A 22398-nucleotide genomic window follows, 5' to 3' on the forward strand; every position below is an offset into this window, starting at 1 on the left:
AGTTGCCTGTCATTTTCATTGTGTACCACACTCCCACTCTGACCTCTCTCTCCTCTTTCTCCTACACAGTTCCAATGCAGGATAACATAAGTTTGAGAAACAGCACTTCCTCTTTCCACTGGACTCTTTACAGCATTTTAGAATGAACACTGAGTTCAGCAATTTCAGATCAGATTCCCTCCCCCTTTTTTCTTTATTGGACGATATTTGCCTTCCAATTTGCACCTCCTCTAGAAATGTGCTTTTTACTTGGCCCATTCCAACATATTTTTGTTCTGCATTGTCCGTTTTGCCATTTCATCTCTCCTGTCTTTCACCACATCACGGAGCGTTCCTTTCATTCTTTCCTTGTTTCCCCCTTCCTTTAAAAAAACTGCTAAATTTCGAAGTCCTGATGAAAGATCCACAAACTGAAAGGTTGATACTCTTTCTCTCACCATAGATGCTGCCGGAACTGCTGAGTATTTCCAGCACTTACTGTTTTTATTACCTATATTCCAAATTGTGAAATGTGGGAGCACTTTTGCATTGAGCAATGTCCCACATACAGTGATCAGATAACTGAGCAGATATTCTGTTATATGAGGGTGCTGGCTGAGAGATAAATGTAATCCCGGAAACTGGGAGAATTTAAATTTACATCATGTTTGTGAAATTTTAAAAGACATAGCACATTGGGGAAATAACGAATTACGTCTATCAATATCATTTTATTGCAATCGGTGTGGTGGAACTTAAAATATATCTCACAATATGTATCTTGCAACAAGTTCACAGTGTTTTCTATTGAACAGCTGATCTTTGCAGAGAATTCCATGATCATTCATATTTGAACTTCCTATATTGATAACAGTTTCAATGCTCGAGCAACATTTGCATTCCATGGCAGTGGTCCTGGGAGCATCTTGCTGATTCTATAGCCCTTGAATAATGCCCCAGATTTACCCGGAAATAGATACTATATGACGCGAAGTACTACCAACTAGTCATTGTATGTATTAAATGTTTACTGGAGTGAAACTTTGATTCATTTGTAATTTAATTCAGACCAATAAACCCACAAACACATCTCAGAATCTTAGTGACAAAGGAAGCATGGGATCAGCAAAACTAGTGAATCAGAGACCTGTGGAAATAGTCAATGATGCTTGAAAGCAGAATTGACTGAGATGACTCACCCGCACAGATGACACTTGCATCGTTTTCATGTGAGAAGCTAAACTGTTCCCAGGATGAAACAGGACAATCCCACAATCGCGTCTCGTTCCCCAGACACCTGTAATTTTCCTTCCACACTGGACCAGTTCCCTTCCCAAAGTGAGCTCCTCCCGGGATCGAGTTTACTGTCCCACACTGTAGGTGCTCACAGACCACGTTGGCGTCTTCCATATCAAAGTAAAGGCCACACAGCGTCCCCCACTGGTCTCCATGTAGCACCTCCACCCGGCCGGAGCATCTGTTCATCCCACCAACCAATCGAGGTTCAGGTTTCCCTGTATTGGAAACAAATACAAATCCAAATAATTTCTAAATCGTCCTCTGCATAGAAACAGCAAAATAGAAAATGGGTAAAAAAAAAAGTAGAATTTTATCTACACGATTATCCAGCCATACCTTGCACAAATTATCTATCAAAAACAATTAGAATTACTACAGCAAAACAAAAGTAAAATTCTGCGGCTGTTGGAGATCTGAAATGAAACAGAAAATGCTGGAAATACTGAGCAGGGCTAGCAGCATCTGTGGTGAGAACAAGAGAGTTTTGTTTCAGGTCTGTGTCCTTTCCTCACAATAATTACTACAGGACCTCTTTAAGAAGTTGGCTGAATACTCAAAAGTTAACAGCTCTTCTTTCAAACGTTAATCGTTTGTTGGACTTTATCTCTTGGGTCTTGGAATATAAAACTCAGAAGGATGTGATGTTTCTGTTGTATCTGTTGTCGCTTTTGGGCACCGCACTTCGTAAACCATTGGCTTTGGAGGTGGTGCTGGACAGAGTCACTAGAATGACAACAATGCTTAAAGCATTACATTATGAAGACAAGTTGCACAAACTTTGTTTGCAGTAGATTGCGTTTAGAATGATTAGACCTTATCGAGTTGACGTGTTTAAAATGTTTAAGGGGTTTGATAGATGCGCTAGAGAAGATCAGGAGAACAAATACAAAACAAGGCCATTTAGGAGCTGCTTTTCTTCATGAGGGATGTGGACATCTCTGGCAGTTATTGTTCAAATTTATTTGCCATTGAAACCGTTGTCAGAACCTTCTTCTTGAACTGAAATTGATTGCCTGGGCAATGTTCTTCTGCAAGTTCTGAGGTCGGTCGAGTTAAGTCAAAGGTTTTAGGCATTGTGTGTCCCTTTAGCTGCATGTTTTATAAACAGAGTGGGAAGTGTAGAATTTGGTAATTAGTGTGGAAGACTGAAATCTAGCCTTAACATTTAGAATTTAACTTGCAATATAAAAAAGCTGCAAGGCAGTTCATGTTAGCAGTTAATCGTGCAAGTCAAGTTCGCAGTCATCAGTCAATCAGCTGTGTTTGTCCGATCTGGGGTAATTACTGTCAGCTGGAAACGGTCTAAACTGTTGCAACTTGAATGAGCCTGCAAAGGCATAAAACATTAGACTTCATTGCAAGTGGGTTTGAGTGCAGGAACAGGGATGTCTTACTTCAGGGCCTTGGTGAGACCACATCTGGAGTACTGTGTGCAGTTTTGGTCTCCTCATCTGAGAAAGGATGCCCTTGCCATGGACAGAGTGCAAAGAAGATTTACTAGGCTGGTTTCTAGGATGGCAGGATTTACGTATGAGGAGAGATTGGCTCCACTGGGCCGATATTCACCAGAGTTTAGAAGAACGAGATGGAGCCACATAGAAACCTATAAAATTCGAACAGGACGAGGAAGGCTCGATGCAGGGAAGATGTTCCCGATGGCTGGAGAGTCCAGAACCAGGTGTCACAGTCTCAGGATATGGGGTATGCTATTTAGAACTGAGATGAGGAGAAATGTCTTCACTCAGTGGGTGGTGAACCTGCGGAATTCTCTACCACAGAAGGCAGGGGAGGCCAAATAATTACATATTTTCAAGAAGGAGATGGATATCTTTCTTAATGCCAAAGGGATCAAGGGGTATTGGGACGAAACGGAAGAGGGTACTGAATTTGATGATCAAACATGTTTTTTTTAATTGCTTGTCAGGCCCGAAGGGCCGACTAGCCTACTCCTACTCCTGTTTTCTATGTTTCCATTTTTAGTCTTCTAGTAAGGCAGAGTGTAACCACAGATTGCAATGTTAACTGAATACATTATGAACATAGTGGGATGTTAGAGTTTGCTCAGAGAAAGTATTCGGTGCAGAGGGGGAAAAGGAGCTTTTTTAAAATTCTTTCACAGGGAGTGGAGGTTTTTGGCTCGGCAAGCATTTATTACCCAACCCGAATTGCCCTTGCAATGATGGTGGAGAGCCGCCTTCTTGTACTGCTGCAGTGCATGCGCTGTCAGTACACCCACAGTGCTGTTAGGAAGGGAGCTCCAGGATTTGACCCAGCGACGGTGAAGAAACGTTGATATAGTTCCAAATCAGGATGGTGTACGGCTTGGAGGGGAACTTGCAAATGGCGCTGTTACCATCCATCTGCTGTGCTTGTCCTTCTAAGTGGCAGATGGCGTGGGTTTATAACGAAGTGCTTTGTTTTGTCTGTTCAGCTTGAGTAAGTGTGCGGAGTCACTGATTTAACACAGCACCACAGCCAGCAGCAGCAGAGCCTATTGGGAGAGGCAGACACCAGACAAATAGAGGGGAAGCAATTGTCAAGTCAGAGTATGAGGGGACGTGGATAAGTTTCAAATAAGTATTAAGTTAATTGGTGAGTGCTCAGTGTTTCGGCATTAGCTGACCAGTAAAATAGCTTTCAACCTAAAATGCATCTACAAATAATTTTAACTCTGAGATAAAGACAGACTAAGTTATGGCAGAGCAGTTATTTTTTTCTGGATATCAGATTTTGTGGATGACGCAATTATCCCGCGGGAACATGTCCGTCGTAGATGTATCCACCTGCAAACTCTCTGGCTCTGGGCCATAAAGCTGGAGGGGGAATTGGAGATACCCCAACACATACAGCAGCAAGAGGAGTATTGGACAGTTTGCTGCAGATTTCAGTCACATCTTGTAGAGAGGTGCGGGGTCCGAATGAGGTTGTTGCAGCTTATAGTGCACAGTAATGGAAATCCAGGTTTGTTGGTGAACGAGGATATGCAGAAAGTGAATCTATCCAACAGGAACAATGTACTGGCTATTTGTGAGGATAAGGATGAAGACTGTCAGAAGGACAGCCAGAATGTTGAAGCTGTGGAAAAGGTGGAGGAGTGGATCATAATGTGATACTTTTAAGTATTTCAATAGTTAGGGTATTAGGACTCCCAAACAGTATTCGCCCAACTTGTGCGAAGTGAGGGATATCCCAAATCAGATTGCGAGAATGCAGGGGAAATATCCTGTCGTTGTGGACCATGTAAGGACCAACAGCAGAGGAAAGATGAGGAAAGAGGTTCTTTTCAGAGAGTACCAGGAGCTGAACTGTAAAAGAAGATCTCAAGTATTATAATCTCTGGATTATTATACAAGCGGCTTGCACATTTGTATGGGGTGTGGGTGGGGGAGGATTAGGGTGGTCAACACGTGGTTGAAGGTGTTGATGTTGGAAAGAGGTGCTACTTTTCATGGTACCCACCACTTGTACTGGGATATTAAATAATTGTTCTGTTGGAATGCGCTTCACCTGAACTGGGTTGGGATCAGGGTCCTAGAATAAAGGATAAATAAGGTTGTTACAGGAATCATAAACTAGTTAGTGGGTGAAGGGAGGCTGGTGGGGGAGTGGATTGAGGGGGTAGAGCACAGTTGGAAATCTAAAATAAATAGGCACCACCGGGAGAGGAAAAACAGAAAGATGCTACATTTGCGTAAGGCAATTTTACGGTTTTTCACCACGTGAATTTGCTCTTAAAACAGCAGTTGCTTTCTTGAAAAAAGAGTTGTTAGAAATACTGGCAGACCTCGACATTTTGAGCAGTGTACTGTGCCCATTGTCTGGAGAAACAACTGGAACTAGTGGAAGTTATCGGTTTATATGTAGTGGAGAAAGGGAATATGGACAGGATCTTACTAGTGATAGGTTATTACATGTTCTTGTTCTGGCTGCTATTGGTCTGTTAATTATTTTCTATGATAGGTCGGTATATGCCATTGTGCTTTTTGTCAGCTACTCTGTATCGTGGCAAGTCATTCCATACTATTGTTCTGGTCGTGTTATGTTGGCTGCAGATCAGGTGATGGTGTGGCTCTTGAGGAAAGACAACCAGATATCCACTGAGGAGCAGGCCACTGTTAGGGGGACAGTATGGTGTTTTTAGATCTCCATAGCTTCCCTGATGCAATGAATGAGACAAGCCTGCCATCGTCAAGTAAGCTCAACTCAATGACCACAGCATTGAATGGTCCAATTCCAAACTCACCTCATCTATTATGGACTGGCGTGCAAGACATAGTAACATCATCAGCATAAAAGAAAACAAAAACATGGAAAAATGGAGAAAAGAGCCCAGATTCTCGTGAATGGCAGATGTAGAAAGAATAGCAAAGGGTGACAAAATAGATCGCAAGAGCGACACAACTTTTACAATAACTTCTAAAATAAGTTGCAAGTAAGAGCAATGTGGCCTCATTAAAATGACAATGGTGATATTATAAATGAAAATAAGGAAATGCCGAAAATTATACATAATTACTTTGCATCAGTATGGACATGGACGTCACTTTTCTTAAGGTTCCTTGTTGCCACAGTTGGCTAAATGCTGCCTTGATGTCGAGGACAGTCACTTTCATCTCACTTCTGGAATTCAGCTCCTTTTTCCATTTTTGGACAAAGGGTGTAATGAGGCCTGAAGCTGAGTGCGCTGACAAACCCAAACTGAGCATCAGTGAGTAGTTTATTGGTAAGTAATGCTTGATAGCGCTGTAAACAACACCTTCCATCACTTTGTTAATGATAGAGAGCAAACTGCTGGGTCAATAATTAGAAAATTGCAATTGTCACACGGCTATTTAAAGAAGGTTAGCGAGGGAATCGAGGGAATTATAGATTGGTTCGCCTAACAGCTGTTGTCAGGGAATTACTAGAGTGTACATTTCAAGATGGAGTGTCTGATCACCTTGAAAAGTTGCAGCCAATCAGAGATAGGCAACATGCATTTGTAAAAGGTAGATCATGCCTGATGAACCTGATCAATTGTTTTGTGGAGGTAACTAAAGTAGAGGGTAGGGGAAGCTCAATGGATGTTATTCAGATGGACTTCCGGAAAGCAAACAACAAAATCCCTCATAACTGATTGTTGGCTAAAGTTGCAGCTCATAGGATTTAGGGCAAATTATTGACGATTTAGGACGTGAGCTAAGTGGCAGGAGACAGACAGCAGGGATAATGGGCAGATCATCTAACGGGCAGGATGTGATGGCGCCGTCCCACAGGAACCTCTACTATTTATTAATGATTTAGATGGCTGGACAGAAAGCCGTATATAATTGACATACTCAATATTGCCATTGAAAAAAATCAACCATATTGTAATCATGCATATTTTAAGCATACATTTGCAACAACAACAAAAATAGATTAAGTGACTGTGTAAAACTATTACAATATTGGCAAGTGTGAGGTGTCCAATTTGGAATTTAAAATGTTCCAGTATTTTCGAAATGGTGAAAAAACGGAAAATAGACTTCAGGGTCATGGGCAAGGACAGCAAAAGAAACAGCAAATGGAATGCTGGGCTTTATATCTAGAGGAACGGAATACAAGGGGCTAGAAATGATGCTACAGCTAAAAAAAAAATCCTGGTCAGGTCATATCTACAGTAGTGTTCAGCTGTGTGCAAACAAAAAGTATTTTGGGTAGTTAGAACTGTGCAAGAAGTATTGTGCGACAAGAACTGATGCTAGGAGTACTATTGATCATATTTTGCATAAATGATTTCGACTCAGGAAAGGGACATACAATTACAATATTCATGAATGACATGCACTTGGGACAATAGTTAATACTAAGGCAAATTGTGATAAAATACATGACGTTAACGAAATTGTAAATGAATTCTAATGCAGATAAATGTACACTTACAGATTAGGGTAGGAAGACTGAGAACACATTTTCCTTGGACAATGATAATCTAAATTGTGTCGAGGAGCAATGGGATTCAGGGATACAGATAGAAAAATGAATACAACAGCAATACGGGTTAACAAAGCTACAGAAAATACAAAAACATTGAGGATTATTTTCAGAGAGATACGTTGAAAGGGGAGTCATACCCAGCACAAGGAAAGATTTGCTGTTGATTGGAGTCGGTTGATTGGGTGCGAACTGGTCAGTGTTTCCCTGCTTTTCCAGGCAGTATGCAACTGGGCAATTTTCCACCGTATCAGTTGGATCCTAGTGCTGTAACTGTACTGGATCAGCTAGGCTCCAGTTGTTGCTAGTTTTAGAGCACTGATCTTCAGCACTGCAGCTGGAGTGTTATCGGGCCCCGAATCTTTGTTATGTGCAGTGTGCTCAGCCGCTTCTTAATGTTGTGCACTGTAAATTTAGGAATGGACCGAGAAATAGAAAGCATTTGCACAGCAGTAGCTCATTGGCATGGATTGTCACGCACTACTTCTCACCTTTTGCCAGTCTGAATAACTACCTTTAACCCACACTTTGTTGACTGTTTTGCAGCCAGTTTTCTACAGTCTGTCATGATCACCCTTCAAAGTATGCAATTAATTACCTTGAAACCACATTCACAGTTTTCGGTTTAAATACTGGACAGACAGCTTCTGACCAGCAAGATGCAACAGTCAGCATATAATCATAGAATGTTTACAACACAGAAGGAGGACATTCAGCCCGTTGTGTCCATGCTGGTTATCAGCAAGAGCTCCTCAGCTGGTCCTATGCTTCTGCCCTTTCCCCATAGCCATGCAAAGATTTTCTCTTCAGGTGCTTGTCCAATTCCATATTGAAAGCCACAATTGAATCTGTCTCCATCAGACTCGCAGGTAGAACATTCCAGAAGATCCTAACCACTCGCTGTGCAAATAACGTATTCCTCATGTCAACGTTGGTTCTTATCCCATCCACCTTATAACAGTGTTCTCTGGTTATTGACCTTTCTGCCAAGAGGAACACTTTCTCTCTATCTACTCTGTCTATTCCCCTCATGATTTTGAACACCTCTATCAAATTTCCACGCAGCCTTCTCTGTTCTCAGGAGAGCGACCACAGTTTCTCCAAACTATCATTGTAACTGAAGTCTTTCATCCCTTGAACCTTCCTTGTAAATCCTTTCTGCACCCATTCTAGAGCATTCACATTCTTCTAATGTGCCGTGCCCTGAATTGTACACAATACGCCAGTTGAGGTGAAGCCAGTGTTCCACAAAAGTTCATAATAACTTCCTTACTTTTTTACACTATACCGCCACTTAAAAAGGCCAACATCCCATTGAATATTAACCAATTTCTCAACCTGCCCTGCTACCTTCAACGATTTGATCAAAAATACTCCCAGGTGACTGTTGGCTGCAGCCACTTTCTAATTGTACCCTTGAAAAGAGACTGGCAGCAAGCATTAAAAGAAATCCCAAAGTATTCTATAGACAGAGAAATAGTAAAGGGGTGGTAAAAGGAGGAGTGGGGTCGATGAGGGATCAGAAAGAGGATTTACATATGGAGGTAGCGGGTATAGTTCAGGTAAAATCTAAATTCTCTGCGCCTGTCTTTGCCAAGGAAGAAGATGCACCCCGGGCAATGGTTACAGTGGAGGTAATTCAGATAGTGGAGGGGTTTAAATTAATAAAGAGGATGTATCAGATATACCCTGTTAATAAGAACATACGTATGAACATACAAATTAGGAGCAGGAGGTGGACACTCGACTCGTCGAGCCTGCTCCACCATTCAATACGTTCATGGCTGAACTGATTACTCCACACTTCCACTGACCCCCGATAACCTTACACCCCCTTGGTTATCAAGAATCTACCTACCTCTGCCTTAAAAAAATTCAAACACTCTGCTTCCACTGCCTTTTGAGGAAGAGAATTCCAAAGAGTCATAACCCACTGAGAAAAAAATTCTCCTCATCTCTGTCTTAAATGGGCGACGCTTATTTTTAAACAGTGACCCCTAGTTCTAGCTTCTCCCACAAGGGGAAACATATTTTCCACAACCACCCTGTCAAGACCTTTCAGGATATTAAATGCTACAATCATGTCGCCTCTTCCTCTTGTAAATTCCAGCGGAAGCAAGCCTAGCCTGTCAAATCTTTCCTCGCATAGCAGGTCACCCATTCCAGATATTAGTCGAGTAAACCTTCTCTGTACTGCCTCCAACGCATTTACATCAGTCCTTAAATAAGGAGACAAGTATGGTACACAATATTCCAGATGTGGTCTCACCAATACACTGTGTCTCTGAAGCATAGCCTCCCTACTTTTGTATTCAATTCCACTCGCGATAAATGATGACATTTTCCTAGCTTTTTTAATTACTTGTTGTTCCTGCATACTAACGTTTTGCATTTCAGACACTAAGACGCCCATATCTCTCTGTATCTCAGAGCTCTGCAATCTCTCACCATTTAGATAATATGCTTCCCTTCTATTCATACTCCCAAAGTGGACAATTTCCCAGTTTCCTACATTATAATCCATTTGCCAGGTCTTTGCCCACTCACTTAACCTATCTATATCCCTTTGCAGACTCCTTATGTCCTCTTCTCAAGTTATATTCTTACCTATCTTTGTGTCATTAGCAAATTTAGCAAGCATACCGTCGGTCCCTGCATCTAAGTCATTTCTATAAATTGTGAAACGTTGAGGCCCCAGCACAGATCCCTATGGCACACCACTCGTTACTTCTTGTCAACCAAAAAAATGACCCATTTATGCCTACTCTCTGTTTCCTGTGAACGAACCAATCTTCCATCCATGTTAATACGTTACCCCCTACACCATGAACCTTTATTTTCTGCAATAGCCTTTGATGTGGCACCTTCTCAAATGCCTTCTGGAAATCTAAGTACAATACATCGACCAGTTCCCCTTTACCAACAGCACATGTAACTCCCTCAAAGAACTCCAATCAATTGGTTAAACATGATCTGCCTTTCACAAATCCATGTTGACTATGCCTGATTACCTTGAATGTTTCTAAATTCCCTGCGATAACATCTTTAATAATAGCTTGTAACATTTTCCCTAAGGCAGGTGTTAAACTAATTGGCCTATAGTTTCTTGCTTGCTGTTTCCCTCCCTTTCTGTCTAAAGGAGTTGCATTCGCTATTTTCCAATCTAAATTAACCTTCCCCGAATTTAGGGAATGATGGAAAATTAAAATTAACGCATCAACTACCTCACTTGCCACTTCTTCTAACACCCGAGGATGAAGTCCATCGGGTCCCGGGGACTTGTCAGCCTGCAGCTCCAACAATTTGCTCAGTACCTTTTCCCTGGTGTTTGCAATTTTCCAGAGTCCTCCGTCCCTTCCATTTCCCGACTTACAGCTAAAACTGGGATGTTACTTTTGTACTCAATAGTGAAGACCCATGCCAAATATCTGTTCAATTCATCTGTCATCTCCTTATTTTCCATTATTAACTCCCCAGACTCACATTTGATAAGTTTAACGCTCACTTTATTACCTCTTTTCTTTTTTTTAAAATGTATATATATATATATAAACTCTTACTATCTGTCCTTATATATCTATCTAGCCTTCTCTCGTCCTCTAATGCTACCTGACTTATCAATATTTTTGTCATCCTTTGTTTTTTAAAAATATTTTATCCAATCTTTTGACCTGCCTCCCATCTTTGCGCAATTACAAGCTTTTTCTTTAAGTTTGATACGACCTTTGGCTGTTTTACTTAACCACGGATGGTGGGACCCACTCTTGGAATGTTTCTTTCTCGTTGAAATATAAGAAATTGTGTAATCTGAAATATTCCCTTAAATGTCTGCCACTGAAAATCTATTGACCTATCCCGCAACCTGATTTGCCAATTCACTTTAGCTAGCTCTGCATTCATGTCCTCATAATTGCCCTCATTTAAGTTTAAAATATTAGTCTTGGACCCACTCTACTCTCCCTCAAACTGAATGTAAAATTCAAACATATCATGATCGCTGCTCCCTAGGGGCACCTTAACTGTGAGGTCATTAATTATTCCTACCTCATTGCACAATACCAGGTCTCGTATATCCTACTCTCTGGTTGGCTCCACAAGGTATTGTTCCAAGAAATTATCCCGAAAATATTCTATGCATTCCTCATCTAGGCTATCTCTGCCCATCTGACTTTTCCAGTCTAAATTTAGGCGAAACTCCGCCCCTAATTATCACTGTACCGTTCAGACAGGCTGCCATTCATTTCTTCATTTATAACCCGCCCCACAGTGTGGTTAATGTCAGGTGGTCTGTACACCACTTCTGACAAGCAAATTCTTGCCTTAATGATTTTTCATCTCTACCCGAACAGCTTCTACATCCTGGTCTCCTGAACTTAGATCATCCCTCACCATTGCGCTAATACCATCATTAATTAACAGAGCTACCCCTCCACCTATTCCTAGCTTCCTGCCCTTCCTAAATGCCATGGATCCTTCAATCTTCAGGTCCCTGTCTATATATATATAAATGAACTAAACCTTGGTGTACAGGGCACAATTTCAAAGTTTGCAGATGATACAAAACTTGGAAGCATCGTGAACTGTGAGGAGGATAGTACAGATCTTCAAAAGGACATTGACAATTTGGTGGAATGGGCAGGCAGTTGGCGGATGAAGTTCAATGCAGAGAAATGTGAAGTGATTCATTTTGGTCGGACTGACATGAAGATAAAATATCAAATGAAGGGTTCAATTCTGAAGGGGTTACAGGAGCAGAGGGACCTTGGTTTAATAGTGCATAAGTCATTGACGGTGGCAGGCTAGGTTGAGAGAGCGTTAAATAAAGCATACACGGCCCTGGGCTTTATTAATAGGTGCATAGAGTGCAAGAGCAAGGAATTAAGTTGAACTTGTATGAGACACTACTTCGGCATCAGCTGGAGTATTGCATCCAGTTCTGGGCGCCGCACTTGAGGAAAGATGTGAGGGCATTGGAGAGAATACAGAAACGTTTCATGAGAATGGTTCCAGTGATGAGGAATTTCAGTTATCAAGATAGATTGGAGAAGTTAGGACTGTTTTCCTTGGAGAAGAGAAGGCTGAGAGGTGATTTGATAGATATATTCAAAACACTGAGGGTCCTGGACAGAATAGATAGAGATAAATTGTTTCCACTGGTGAAAGGACCCAGAAGGAGAGGTTACAGATTTAATGCATTTGGTAAAAAAAGCGAAAGTGACATGAGGAAAATCTTTTTTCATGCAGGAAGTATTTAATATCTGGAATGTCTGGCTGAGAACGTGGTGAGGCAGGTTCAATTGAAGCATTCAAAAGGGAATTAGACAGTATATGAAAAGGAAGAATATGCAGAGTTATGGAGAGAAGGCAGGGGAATGGAACTGAGTGAATTTCTCTTTCAGAGGGCCCATGCAGACATGATGGACCGAATAACCCCCTTCTGCACTGTAACAGTTCAGTGATTCTGTGATATTGCCTCTCCTCCTTGTTCCAACCAGAATGTAGAAGTTCCCACTTCTCTGAATCAAATTTCATCTGCCACCTGTCCGTCCATTTCACCAGCCTCTCTTTGTCTTCTTGAAGTCGATCACTATCCTCCTGACAGTAACTGGTCAGGATTTCAGGAAAACTCGGCGCTTTTCTTCCAATAGTTCAATGGTGTTGAGTTTAATCGTTGCAACTGCTTCCTAAACTATGTTATCTCTTTTGTTTAATATTCTGTGCATTAAACTTTCTCAATATTAGCCAAAATGTAAATGGCAATGCGCAGGCAGCTGCGGGATCTTACAGAGCAGTTATCTTTGTGATTCCCACAATAACTGCGGACCCATTACTTCAGCTCCCCGAGGCTGAGGAACCTCCCTCCCTCCCTCCCTTCCCTGCTCCCCAGTCTCAGCTTCACAATCTGTGTGGTATATCAGATCTGAGGCCAAGCGATCATTGCAGGTGGACAGCCGGGCTGACAGTACATGCCCGGCAGCGGCTGCTGGGTTGATGAATGGAGAGTTGGATTGAGATTGTGACATTTCCAGCCATTCAGATCATTCACTGCGGATCTAGGGATAATCTCAATGGAAACTGCACTGTCTGCATTGTAAATGTGCTGAGTATCAGGTATTGGCTGCTCCCGGTGGACAATGTTTATTAAATATAATACTAATGATATAATTTTAAACAGTGATCCTAATATTAACATTAATTCTAACCAGAGATTACTGGAATTATTATCATCTGACTTTCCGGGTATGGACCGTCCCGGATTGTTTTACTTTCACTTCTTCACAGAATCTATCAGCCACGGCGGGAGATGAGAGACTGAGAAAGATTTTTACCTGAGCAGATGACGCCGGCATCGTTGGAGTGTGGGTAGGGATAGTGATCCCATTGAGCTGACTTACAGTCCCGCAGAGCGGCCTCGGTCCCGCCACACTCGACAAAGAACGTCACAATGGGTCCGGACCCTTCCCCAAAGTGAGCCTGGCCCGGTGCAGAGACCGCGGTCCCGCAGCCCAGCTCCCGACACACAACAGCAGCATCCGGCAGGTCCCAGAGATAGTCATTCACAGTCCCCCACTGCCCCCTGTAGTGAATCTCCACTCTCCCAGCGCACCGACTGCCCCCATTCACCAGTCTCAACTTCACCATCTCTGTAAAATATCAGAAATATCATCAAGCAGTTATAGTGTGTTAAACCCACAGGTTCCCAGCGCCCGGACCCTCCCCATTCACCAGTCTCAGCTTCTCCGTCTCTTTAAAATATCAGAAATATCAAGCGGTTCTCGTGTGTTAAACCCGCAGGTTCCCAGTGCACAGACCCTCCCCATTCACCAGGTATTAATTGACAGGAATATCAGTCTGCACTCAGAGCACTAATAAAAATCGGAGTATATATTACATACGAAAAAAGGGAAGGGAAATACTAACACACGGTGAAAACGAGCAGGGAATCGGGAGACAGCCGGATATCCCCATCAACACAGCGGCTCCAATGAGAACTGAGTGGGGACAGGCTCAGAATAGTTCGAACCTGCAGAAGTGGGGAGATGGGCGTGGCTGTAATGATCACATGTTCACGCGCTCAGAACTCATTGGACGAACACAGTGAGATCCCAGCACCAGGAAAGAGCAGAGGAAATTGCACCCGCACCCAGTACAGCCAATGAAGACAGGGCTGGATGGTGATGTGATCTTGATGTCAGTGCAGATTGGTTAGCTGGACCTTTGGACCGGCAGCAGTGTCAGTGGAGCTGATCGTTCACACTCTGCTCTTCAGAGACCCTCAGTTATTGTCCCTCTGCATGAAGGCAGCAGTCATCTGTCAGCTAAAATTAAAGATCTTCAGTCACAGTATGAGGGACACCCTCTCTTTCTGACTCTCAACTGGGCAGCGGGTTAATCCGTGATCAAAGAAAATGCTGAGATTTTCGCCCAAGCTTCATATTTAATGGGATGGATTAGAGCAGAGAGAAAGCAGATAGTGTGAAAATAAAGGGCGATTACCTGACGGGTCAGCCTTACTGTTCCCAGGTCTGCCTGAAATGAGAAGTTAACAATTAGAGTTCACTAGGGCAAGAAATGAATGAAACTGTCAGAAAGAAAAAACACAAATACAACTAACTGCAGGGTCATTATTCCCGTGCCTTGCAGAAGAAATTATATCGGGATCTGTGATTTCATTCCTTAAAACAGAAAATACAGTTTCTGCCCAACATTAATATTGGTAATGGGATAAAATATATCCAGAATTGTTTTCACATATACACACACTGACATCCGGATACACTCTCTCCTTGTGCTGACGGTGGGTGGGCTGCATGTATTACCAGTGTGAAGGTGCTCTGAGAAGGCGATGGTGATGGTGCTCTCCCTTATAGAATCTTCCAATGAAACAGCACAGAGGGACGCCATTCCGCCCATGGTGCCGATGCTGTCTCTTCGTAAGAGCTGTCTAATTAGTCCCACTCCCATTCCCAATCGCTCTGTAAATTTGTGCTGATGGTGCTCTGATCATTGATGACCCGTATGTAGATACCCTGAGAAGCGGGTGGTGATGGATACCCTTTTAAACCCGCTGGTGATGGCACTGTCAGTGAATTCAGCTTTCCGATCGAAAGTTCGAGAAGGGATGGCATCATAAATTAAAGATTTTCCGATCCTGTGGTCAATTTCAATGCCTTTTAATTTACTGCAAATTCTTCCACCTGTAACTTTCAAAGTTTCTGTAAACGTGTAATTGGGCTATTCTGTCGTTGAATAAATTATATAGCTTTCTCAAACGGAACAAAACAAGATGAACGGTCTGTCAGCCTGCTGACTCCGTGCTGACTGTTTCTTACTAAGCTCCTGCTGTTCTGATTGTCTTGTCACCTGCCCTCGCTGATGTGCCCGATTCGTTTATCCGTTAATGATGTTCGATCAATGTTCCTCCCTTTTACTGGTTAAGCGTTTCTGCTTTTCAAAAATTCAGTCAGTCTGTTGACCTGTACGCAATCCCCCTGATCACAATGTGTCTCACAGATCTCCAGGTGTTTATCTATTCTCAACATTATATACTACAGATGCTGTGTTGACCTGATCCCAATCCCCCTGATCACAATGTGTCTCACAGATCTCCAGGTGATTTTCTATTCACAATATTATATACTAGAGACAGTGTGTTGACCTGCGCCCCAACTCCCTGGTGAAAATATATCTCCCATGGATCATTGTCTCTTTGTATACTCTGGTGATATATTATGGACAACAGGACACCGATTCCTGTCCTCAGCTGTGCTGACCGAGCAATCTTGAATGCGTTACTGTTTCCCAACTACAATCTCACTGGTCTCTTTATGATCCTAATTCTGTAATGTAAATACTGTGTGACTTCCTCCCAGTCCTGAAGCCTTAGCATTCCTACCAACTTTCCCTGGTAATTGTCAGTTCCCACAAATTCCCCTTTTCCAGTGGCCCAATGACAGACGAGGGGGAATAATCTTTCAGTATTTACTGAAAAACGGTTCCAGTCTCAGTGTTTCTGTAGAGTCCGTGAATCCTCTTCAATCCACTCATTCATTTCCCCTACTCTTCATGCATTTATCATTTCAGCCTGCAACCATCCATGTCACGTGGGATTTTTTTTCTCCAGATAATCCAGTGGTTCAAGGAGAAAGCCCACGAACACCCTGTTAGGGAAACTAGGGATAGACAATACATGGGTGGAGGACAATATCGCCAACATGACGACAGTGGTTCAAGAAAACACCCCGCCATCCTGTCTGGCTAAGTAGGGTTGTTCAGTAAATTCTGCCTGGCCAGCTAACTCATATCGCGAAAATGTATTTAAACAATTAAAACCGAGATACCCATACTTGTCTATTCGGCCAGTTTATCTCTTACTGTCTCAGAGAAATGTTCAGTCAATCCCCTTTCTCAATCATTACTATGTTTCCATTTATCTGCACGACTCCTCATTTCTGCTGATTCCTCCATTTTGCTCTCAGATCCTTCCTCGCAGTTTCTAACTGCTCTCATTATTGTTCTTGAAATAGTTTGAATGCATTTCTGTGTACCGTTTTTCAAATCTCCGATATATGCAGAGGATATACTCACTATTCCAACACTCTTCTGGTCGGCCTCCTACCCTAGGTAAACTTCAGCTGATCTAAAACTCTGCTGCTGTTCTCCTGGCATGGACAGTCCCGCTGTCACTGACTCCCGGATCCCAACGCCTTAGATTTCAGTGTTCGCACCATTACCTTCCTGATGTTTAGACTAATGGGTTTGGTGCAAAACTGTTAAGTTATTTTAACAATTTATACATCTGTTAAATTACTATGGTACCGTATTACTACAAACAGTAATATAGAAATATTAATTATAAATAACAATTAGCTCAAAGGAGGTGAACAGAAATGGGACAAACGTGGGATATTCAAAGCCCAAAATTTAAACTCTTGAATGAGTTACAAAACCAGGGACAGCGGTGGTTTAGGGGATACAAAATGCAGTCAATGCAGAGAGTTTATGAGTACATGCTTCGAACGGCGGATTATTAGATGGGTCAATAATCAAAATAATTATATTATATCAAACTATTTTAAGTCCAATTTGAACTACTTCCACAATTAATTGAGGTCTTGTGGATTTCAGAAGCAAATTAATTGATAGAATTACAGTTATTGTAGCTTACACTCACAAGCAAAGCACTGGACAGAAGGAAGTCATATCAAACAATCCGGATTCTGTGTGCCAATACTATTATCAGTAACGTTTAGCCATCTATCTCCATAACACATCAACTAGTGTCTGAAGAAACGTTACCACGGTTCGAAATAACCAAACACGCATCGAACATTTACAGTATCGAGAAAAATTGTTCTGTGCACTCTCTGTTGAATTTCTATATGCAAATAAATTCAGAATTTGTTCCACAAGGTGACCAGAGTATGGCACATGTAGAAGGACATTAAAGAATTTAATAGGACTAGGATTAGGCCATGCTGCCTACCCAGACTACTCCGCCGTTCAATACGATCATGGATGATCTACTGCCCCAGATCAACTTTCCCACCTTTTCCCAGAGATTGGGAAACAACTCCGGATCTTTCATTAAACACTGCATCGCACCATATATAAAGTATGGGACATGTGGAAAGAGATTCAGAAATACGTCTGGATATTAAATAGTACATCAAATGTATGAATCATGTAGAAAGAGACTGAGAAACACTAATTATTACACAACACCGTGAATATAAATGTATGAAATCGAAATCATGATTTAATGTCAAAAGACAGAGTTTTGAAGATTGTCGGTGATGAAATAATATTTTTCATAGGCCAAATCCCTCGAAACCAGGAGCATAATTTTTGGAGGGTGTAATTGATAACTCTATTAATAATCAGAACAAATGAAGCAATATGGATTCCACCTCCAGCTAATATATTATACAATATTTATTGCCCTTTCTGAATATTCCAAATGCTGGACAAACTATTTAATCTAATTCTCTCCAGCACATGGCACTTCACTGAGAAATTCCGGGGACAGAAATCTCAATGTGGGATGAGTCAACTGGATGCAGATCCCGGTATTCTACAGTTCTGACTCCCATACACTCGATTGTAACACTGACTACTTTCTACTTCCAGAAGTCTCCGTTTTAAACGTCTGATTAGAATTTTAACTCCAGTCTGCTGCGTGCGTACGAGAGCCATAGGAAACAATATAAAACCAACTCTTGCCGCATTTCTGTTCGATTTTGGTAATAAAACAAAATTTAACTCAAATTATCTCTGGAAATGCAATTAAATATTAATTAGATGACAAATATTAGATTCGTTTTTGCTGTTGGCGAAAAAAATGGATAACAGTTCCTTATTTGAATTTGATGAACTTAAAATCAAACAGGACAGAATGTATTCAATGACAAATTTATAAATTAAGGAAACTGTTTCAATATTCACTTGTACGATTTCAATAAATGACAAATCAAAATAAATATGCACATTCCCCAGAAATTGATTTTGATCTGGGGCCAATAGCTAAAAAAAAGTTTCAGGGAGTCAGATAGATTTCATACTCTCTCTCTGTTCTTTGGCTTGCAGAAAATATTCTTAAATTACCTTAAAAATCAGTATTTTTGAATGCAATCCCTTTTACAAAACCAAAAGAAAATTAATCATGGAAGTCTGTAATAACATTAAGGGAGCGTTTCCCTGTCGTGAATCAGCATTTGCTGTCGATAGACATAAACAAATGTAACCAAACCCGCACTTTAAACAGTGAGAAACTGAATCGAATCATCGACCGAAAATCTGCGCAAAATTATCGAGCAGGTGGAAGGAGACTATTCATGATATCTCATTAAACACTTCACGATGCTTTACATAAAAGGAGCATGTGGAAGGAGACTTTGTCACATTAATTATTACTTGACGCTGTACATACGATATGTGAAATAAGTTGAGAATTTGTAATACAAAGTTCTAAAGTTCAAGGTCATCATTAAGTCAACAATAACAAATGGAAAATCTTCCGGAGATTTTGGAATATTCAGTAACATTATCTTTTGGAGAGGCACTTCACAATTACAGTAATAATGAATGCTAATTGAAATAATATTAGTTCTGCCTCTAGTTTATATATTATACAATATTTATAGATCATGTACAACACTCGAACGTGGAACAAACTATTTACATTATTTCAGTTCCATTCAATATATCACACAGGGTCAGACAGCACTTCTACTGTGAAATAACTGGGAAAGAAATGCCCGTGTGGCTTCAGTCAGCAGTAGATTTAGCTTTGACTGCTGTTCTATAATCCCTGCATTACCATCGAACCCAAACCCCGAGACCTTCTATTCTCACTGTGATCACTTTCTACTGCTAGATTGCTGTGTTTAAATAATCTGCTTAGAATTTCAACTTCAGTCAGTTGTGTCGGTACAAGTGCCGCAGAGGACCAAATAACACAAATTGCCACGATATTTGTTTTCAATATTGCATTTAAATCAAAATTCTGCACATGTCCCACCTGGGAATTTAGAAGACGTGTTAATAAGATGCAAGATATTATAAAAACAATGTTTTTTGATTGCGAAAGAATGGATAATTGTTCCCTATTTAATATTGATGGAATGTAAAATCAAACCAACAGCCCAAGATTCGTATTCAACGTGAATTCTACAAATGAGATAAACTATTTCAATATTCGCTTCATATGATAGCAATGAATCACAGTGTTTTTTGTCATAAAGCATGCCTGCTTTTTAAAAATGATTCTGAGCAACTAGCGATTGGAGAAACGGATACAGGGAGTCATGTGCAATTCATTGTTTATCTTTTCTGTGGCTTGAATACAATTTTCTTTAAATAATCCACAGAACAGGCTTTTACGATCCAATTAGTTAATATTCACGGAAATACAATTCGTTAAACACATCAAGTATCTGATAACACTGGGACTAAGCTGGCCTGTCAGTAAACCAATAAAGTTTGTAACAGACAGAGATTAATAAATGTAACCAAACACACACGGGAAATAGTGAGAAACAGAATGGAATCATCAATGGAATAAAACAACAAATATCGAGCCGTTGGAACAACCATAAAGAACAATATCGCTAACTCTTTACACACAACATGACACTGTGTGAAAATATGTGATTGGGAAAACTTAACTATCTTCAGGCACTGTACAAAAAAATGGAGGCAATAGAATAATTAATTTAATATAAAAGATACTAGTTTTGAAGATCATCACTAACTGATCAATAATACAGAGCAAATTCCCCAACGATTTAGGAACTTTTAGTAACATCATTTTTTGCAGAGTGCTCTTGATAATTATACATATTCATGAAAACGAATTGAAAAATATTGGTTCCACCTCCAGTTGAGTGGTTATTATAGATTGAAGGTAACACTTCAACATTGAACAAATTATTTTAAAATATTTAGTTTCATGAACTGTATCACTAGGAGAGCAGACAACACTTGTGTTGAGAAACATCTGTTTCAGAAATGTGTGTGGCGGTTCATGGTGGCAGTAGATGTAGTTTTGACTGGTGATCTGCACTCAGTGAGATAACTTACACCTGACTCTGATACACTCTATTCAAACAAAGACGGCGCTCTACTTCTATCAGACTCGCTTTAAATAATCAGATTAGAATTTCAATTCCAGCTGGCTGTGTCAGTATAAGAAACACAGGGGGAAATATAAAACAAACTCCCGCAGTCTTTGTGTTCGATACAAATTCAACTGGGAATTTAAAATACCTGTTAATTAGATGTAGAATATTCCAAACTCGTTTACTGTAACCAAAACAATATTACTGTCAGCAATAGCTCAATTGCTAGCACTCTCGCCTCTGAGTCAGGAGATGGTGGGTTCAAGTCTAATTCCAGAGACTTGAACACAGAATCTGGGCTGCCACTCCAATGCAGTACTGAGTGTGTGCTGCACTGCCCAAGTGCTTTCCATCGGAGGAGAAGTTAAACCGAGGCTCCGTCGGCCCTTTCAGGTGCATTATTTGGAGGAAGGGCAGGGGTATTATTCCCAGTGCTCTGGCGAATGTTGATCCCTCAATCAAGATTGTCACATACAAAAAAAGTATTCTGGTCATTATCACATTGCTGTTTGTCGGCGCTTGCTGTGTGTAAATTAGCAGCCACGTTTCCTATATTACAGTATGGACAAGACTACAAAACAATATCGAATTGACAGCAAAGCCCTTTGGGACGTCCTGACGTCGTAAATTGCGCTATATAAGCGCAAGGCATTTTTATATAAATGGAGGTTTATTCCTATTTGGAGTTGAAAGAACTTAAAATTGAAACGTTCAATCCAAAATTTGTCGTAAATGAAACTACTACAAATTATATTACACATTATCCATTTCATACCATCCCAATGAATGACAACTGTAAATAAAATAGATCCGTTTTCCGTAAATTGATCTCAGACACTGACATGTTCTATTCTAACAGTGAAGTGGCTCTTTTTCTAACAGACCCTGCTTAAATAGACCCATGAGGTCTTCAACGCCTGTCTGCTCTGTACGAGCGGCTGGTGGAAGGCAATAAACAAGTGCCGAATTTCATTAAACTCTACACAAGAAAATTAAAATGTATAAAGCATTATTTACTTTCTACATCTCCTGAATTTGTTCTGTATTCAAGATGATAATTAGATTAATAATATACATCTTGTAATAATAATCAGTGTATCAGTAAATAACATAATGCATTCAATAATCTTTAACTTACAGTTCAAAAGCTGCAGCAGAGACAGGGTCAGGAAGGTTTGCATCATGGTTCTGGCGCTTGGTACAGCGATGAGAACAGAACATTACCCGAACGCTGTTCTCAGACACTGAGAGCTCCTTACAGCAGCTTCTGAAACTTTGGCTGTTGTGGAAATTAATTCTTTGACAGAGGTTTCTGCAGAAACCAATGTTTCCTTCCAAATAACCAATAGATTTTGACTTGTGTGAACCGTGAATTACAAGCTGGTAAAATACACCAATGAGACGAAATGTGACCATTAATGGATAAAATGAACACAGGTTCCAACTACCAGCCTATCCTGCGAGGATAATGACGTGTGACAGTGTGAAAAGTAAATGAATCACTGATCTGGCGTCCAGATCATAGATTCATAGATGCACAGGAAAG

General features: G+C 40.8%; 1 protein-coding gene across 1 annotated transcript; it reads right to left on the reverse strand.

Annotated features, from left to right (window-relative positions):
• Positions 1-245: 245 nt before the first annotated feature.
• On the reverse strand, positions 246-22033 carry LOC137361866 (deleted in malignant brain tumors 1 protein-like). The gene is made up of 5 exons (XM_068026470.1): positions 21991-22033; positions 14731-14763; positions 13563-13877; positions 1185-1493; positions 246-490 (listed from the first exon to the last, which is right to left on the reverse strand). Exons 1-5 carry the CDS (start codon positions 22031-22033, stop codon positions 246-248), a joined length of 945 nt encoding a protein of 314 aa, XP_067882571.1.
• Between the last annotated feature and the right edge of the window lie 365 nt (positions 22034-22398).

The sequence above is a fragment of the Heterodontus francisci genome, unplaced genomic scaffold (assembly GCF_036365525.1).
Source record: "Heterodontus francisci isolate sHetFra1 unplaced genomic scaffold, sHetFra1.hap1 HAP1_SCAFFOLD_101_1, whole genome shotgun sequence".
NCBI lineage: Eukaryota > Metazoa > Chordata > Chondrichthyes > Heterodontiformes > Heterodontidae > Heterodontus > Heterodontus francisci.

Bases quoted from the DNA above. Each gene is read 5' to 3' on its own strand.
- LOC137361866 (XM_068026470.1), bottom strand. From the start codon at position 22,033: ATGCAAACCTTCCTGACCCTGTCTCTGCTGCAGCTTTTGAACT. The intron at 13,878-14,730 runs GTAATCGCCCTT...GATATTTTACAG, and splicing joins CAGTAAGGCTGACCCGTCAG to AGATGGTGAAGTTGAGACTG. The intron at 491-1,184 runs GTGCGGGTGAGT...TTTGGAATATAG, and splicing joins AAACGATGCAAGTGTCATCT to GTAATAAAAACAGTAAGTGC.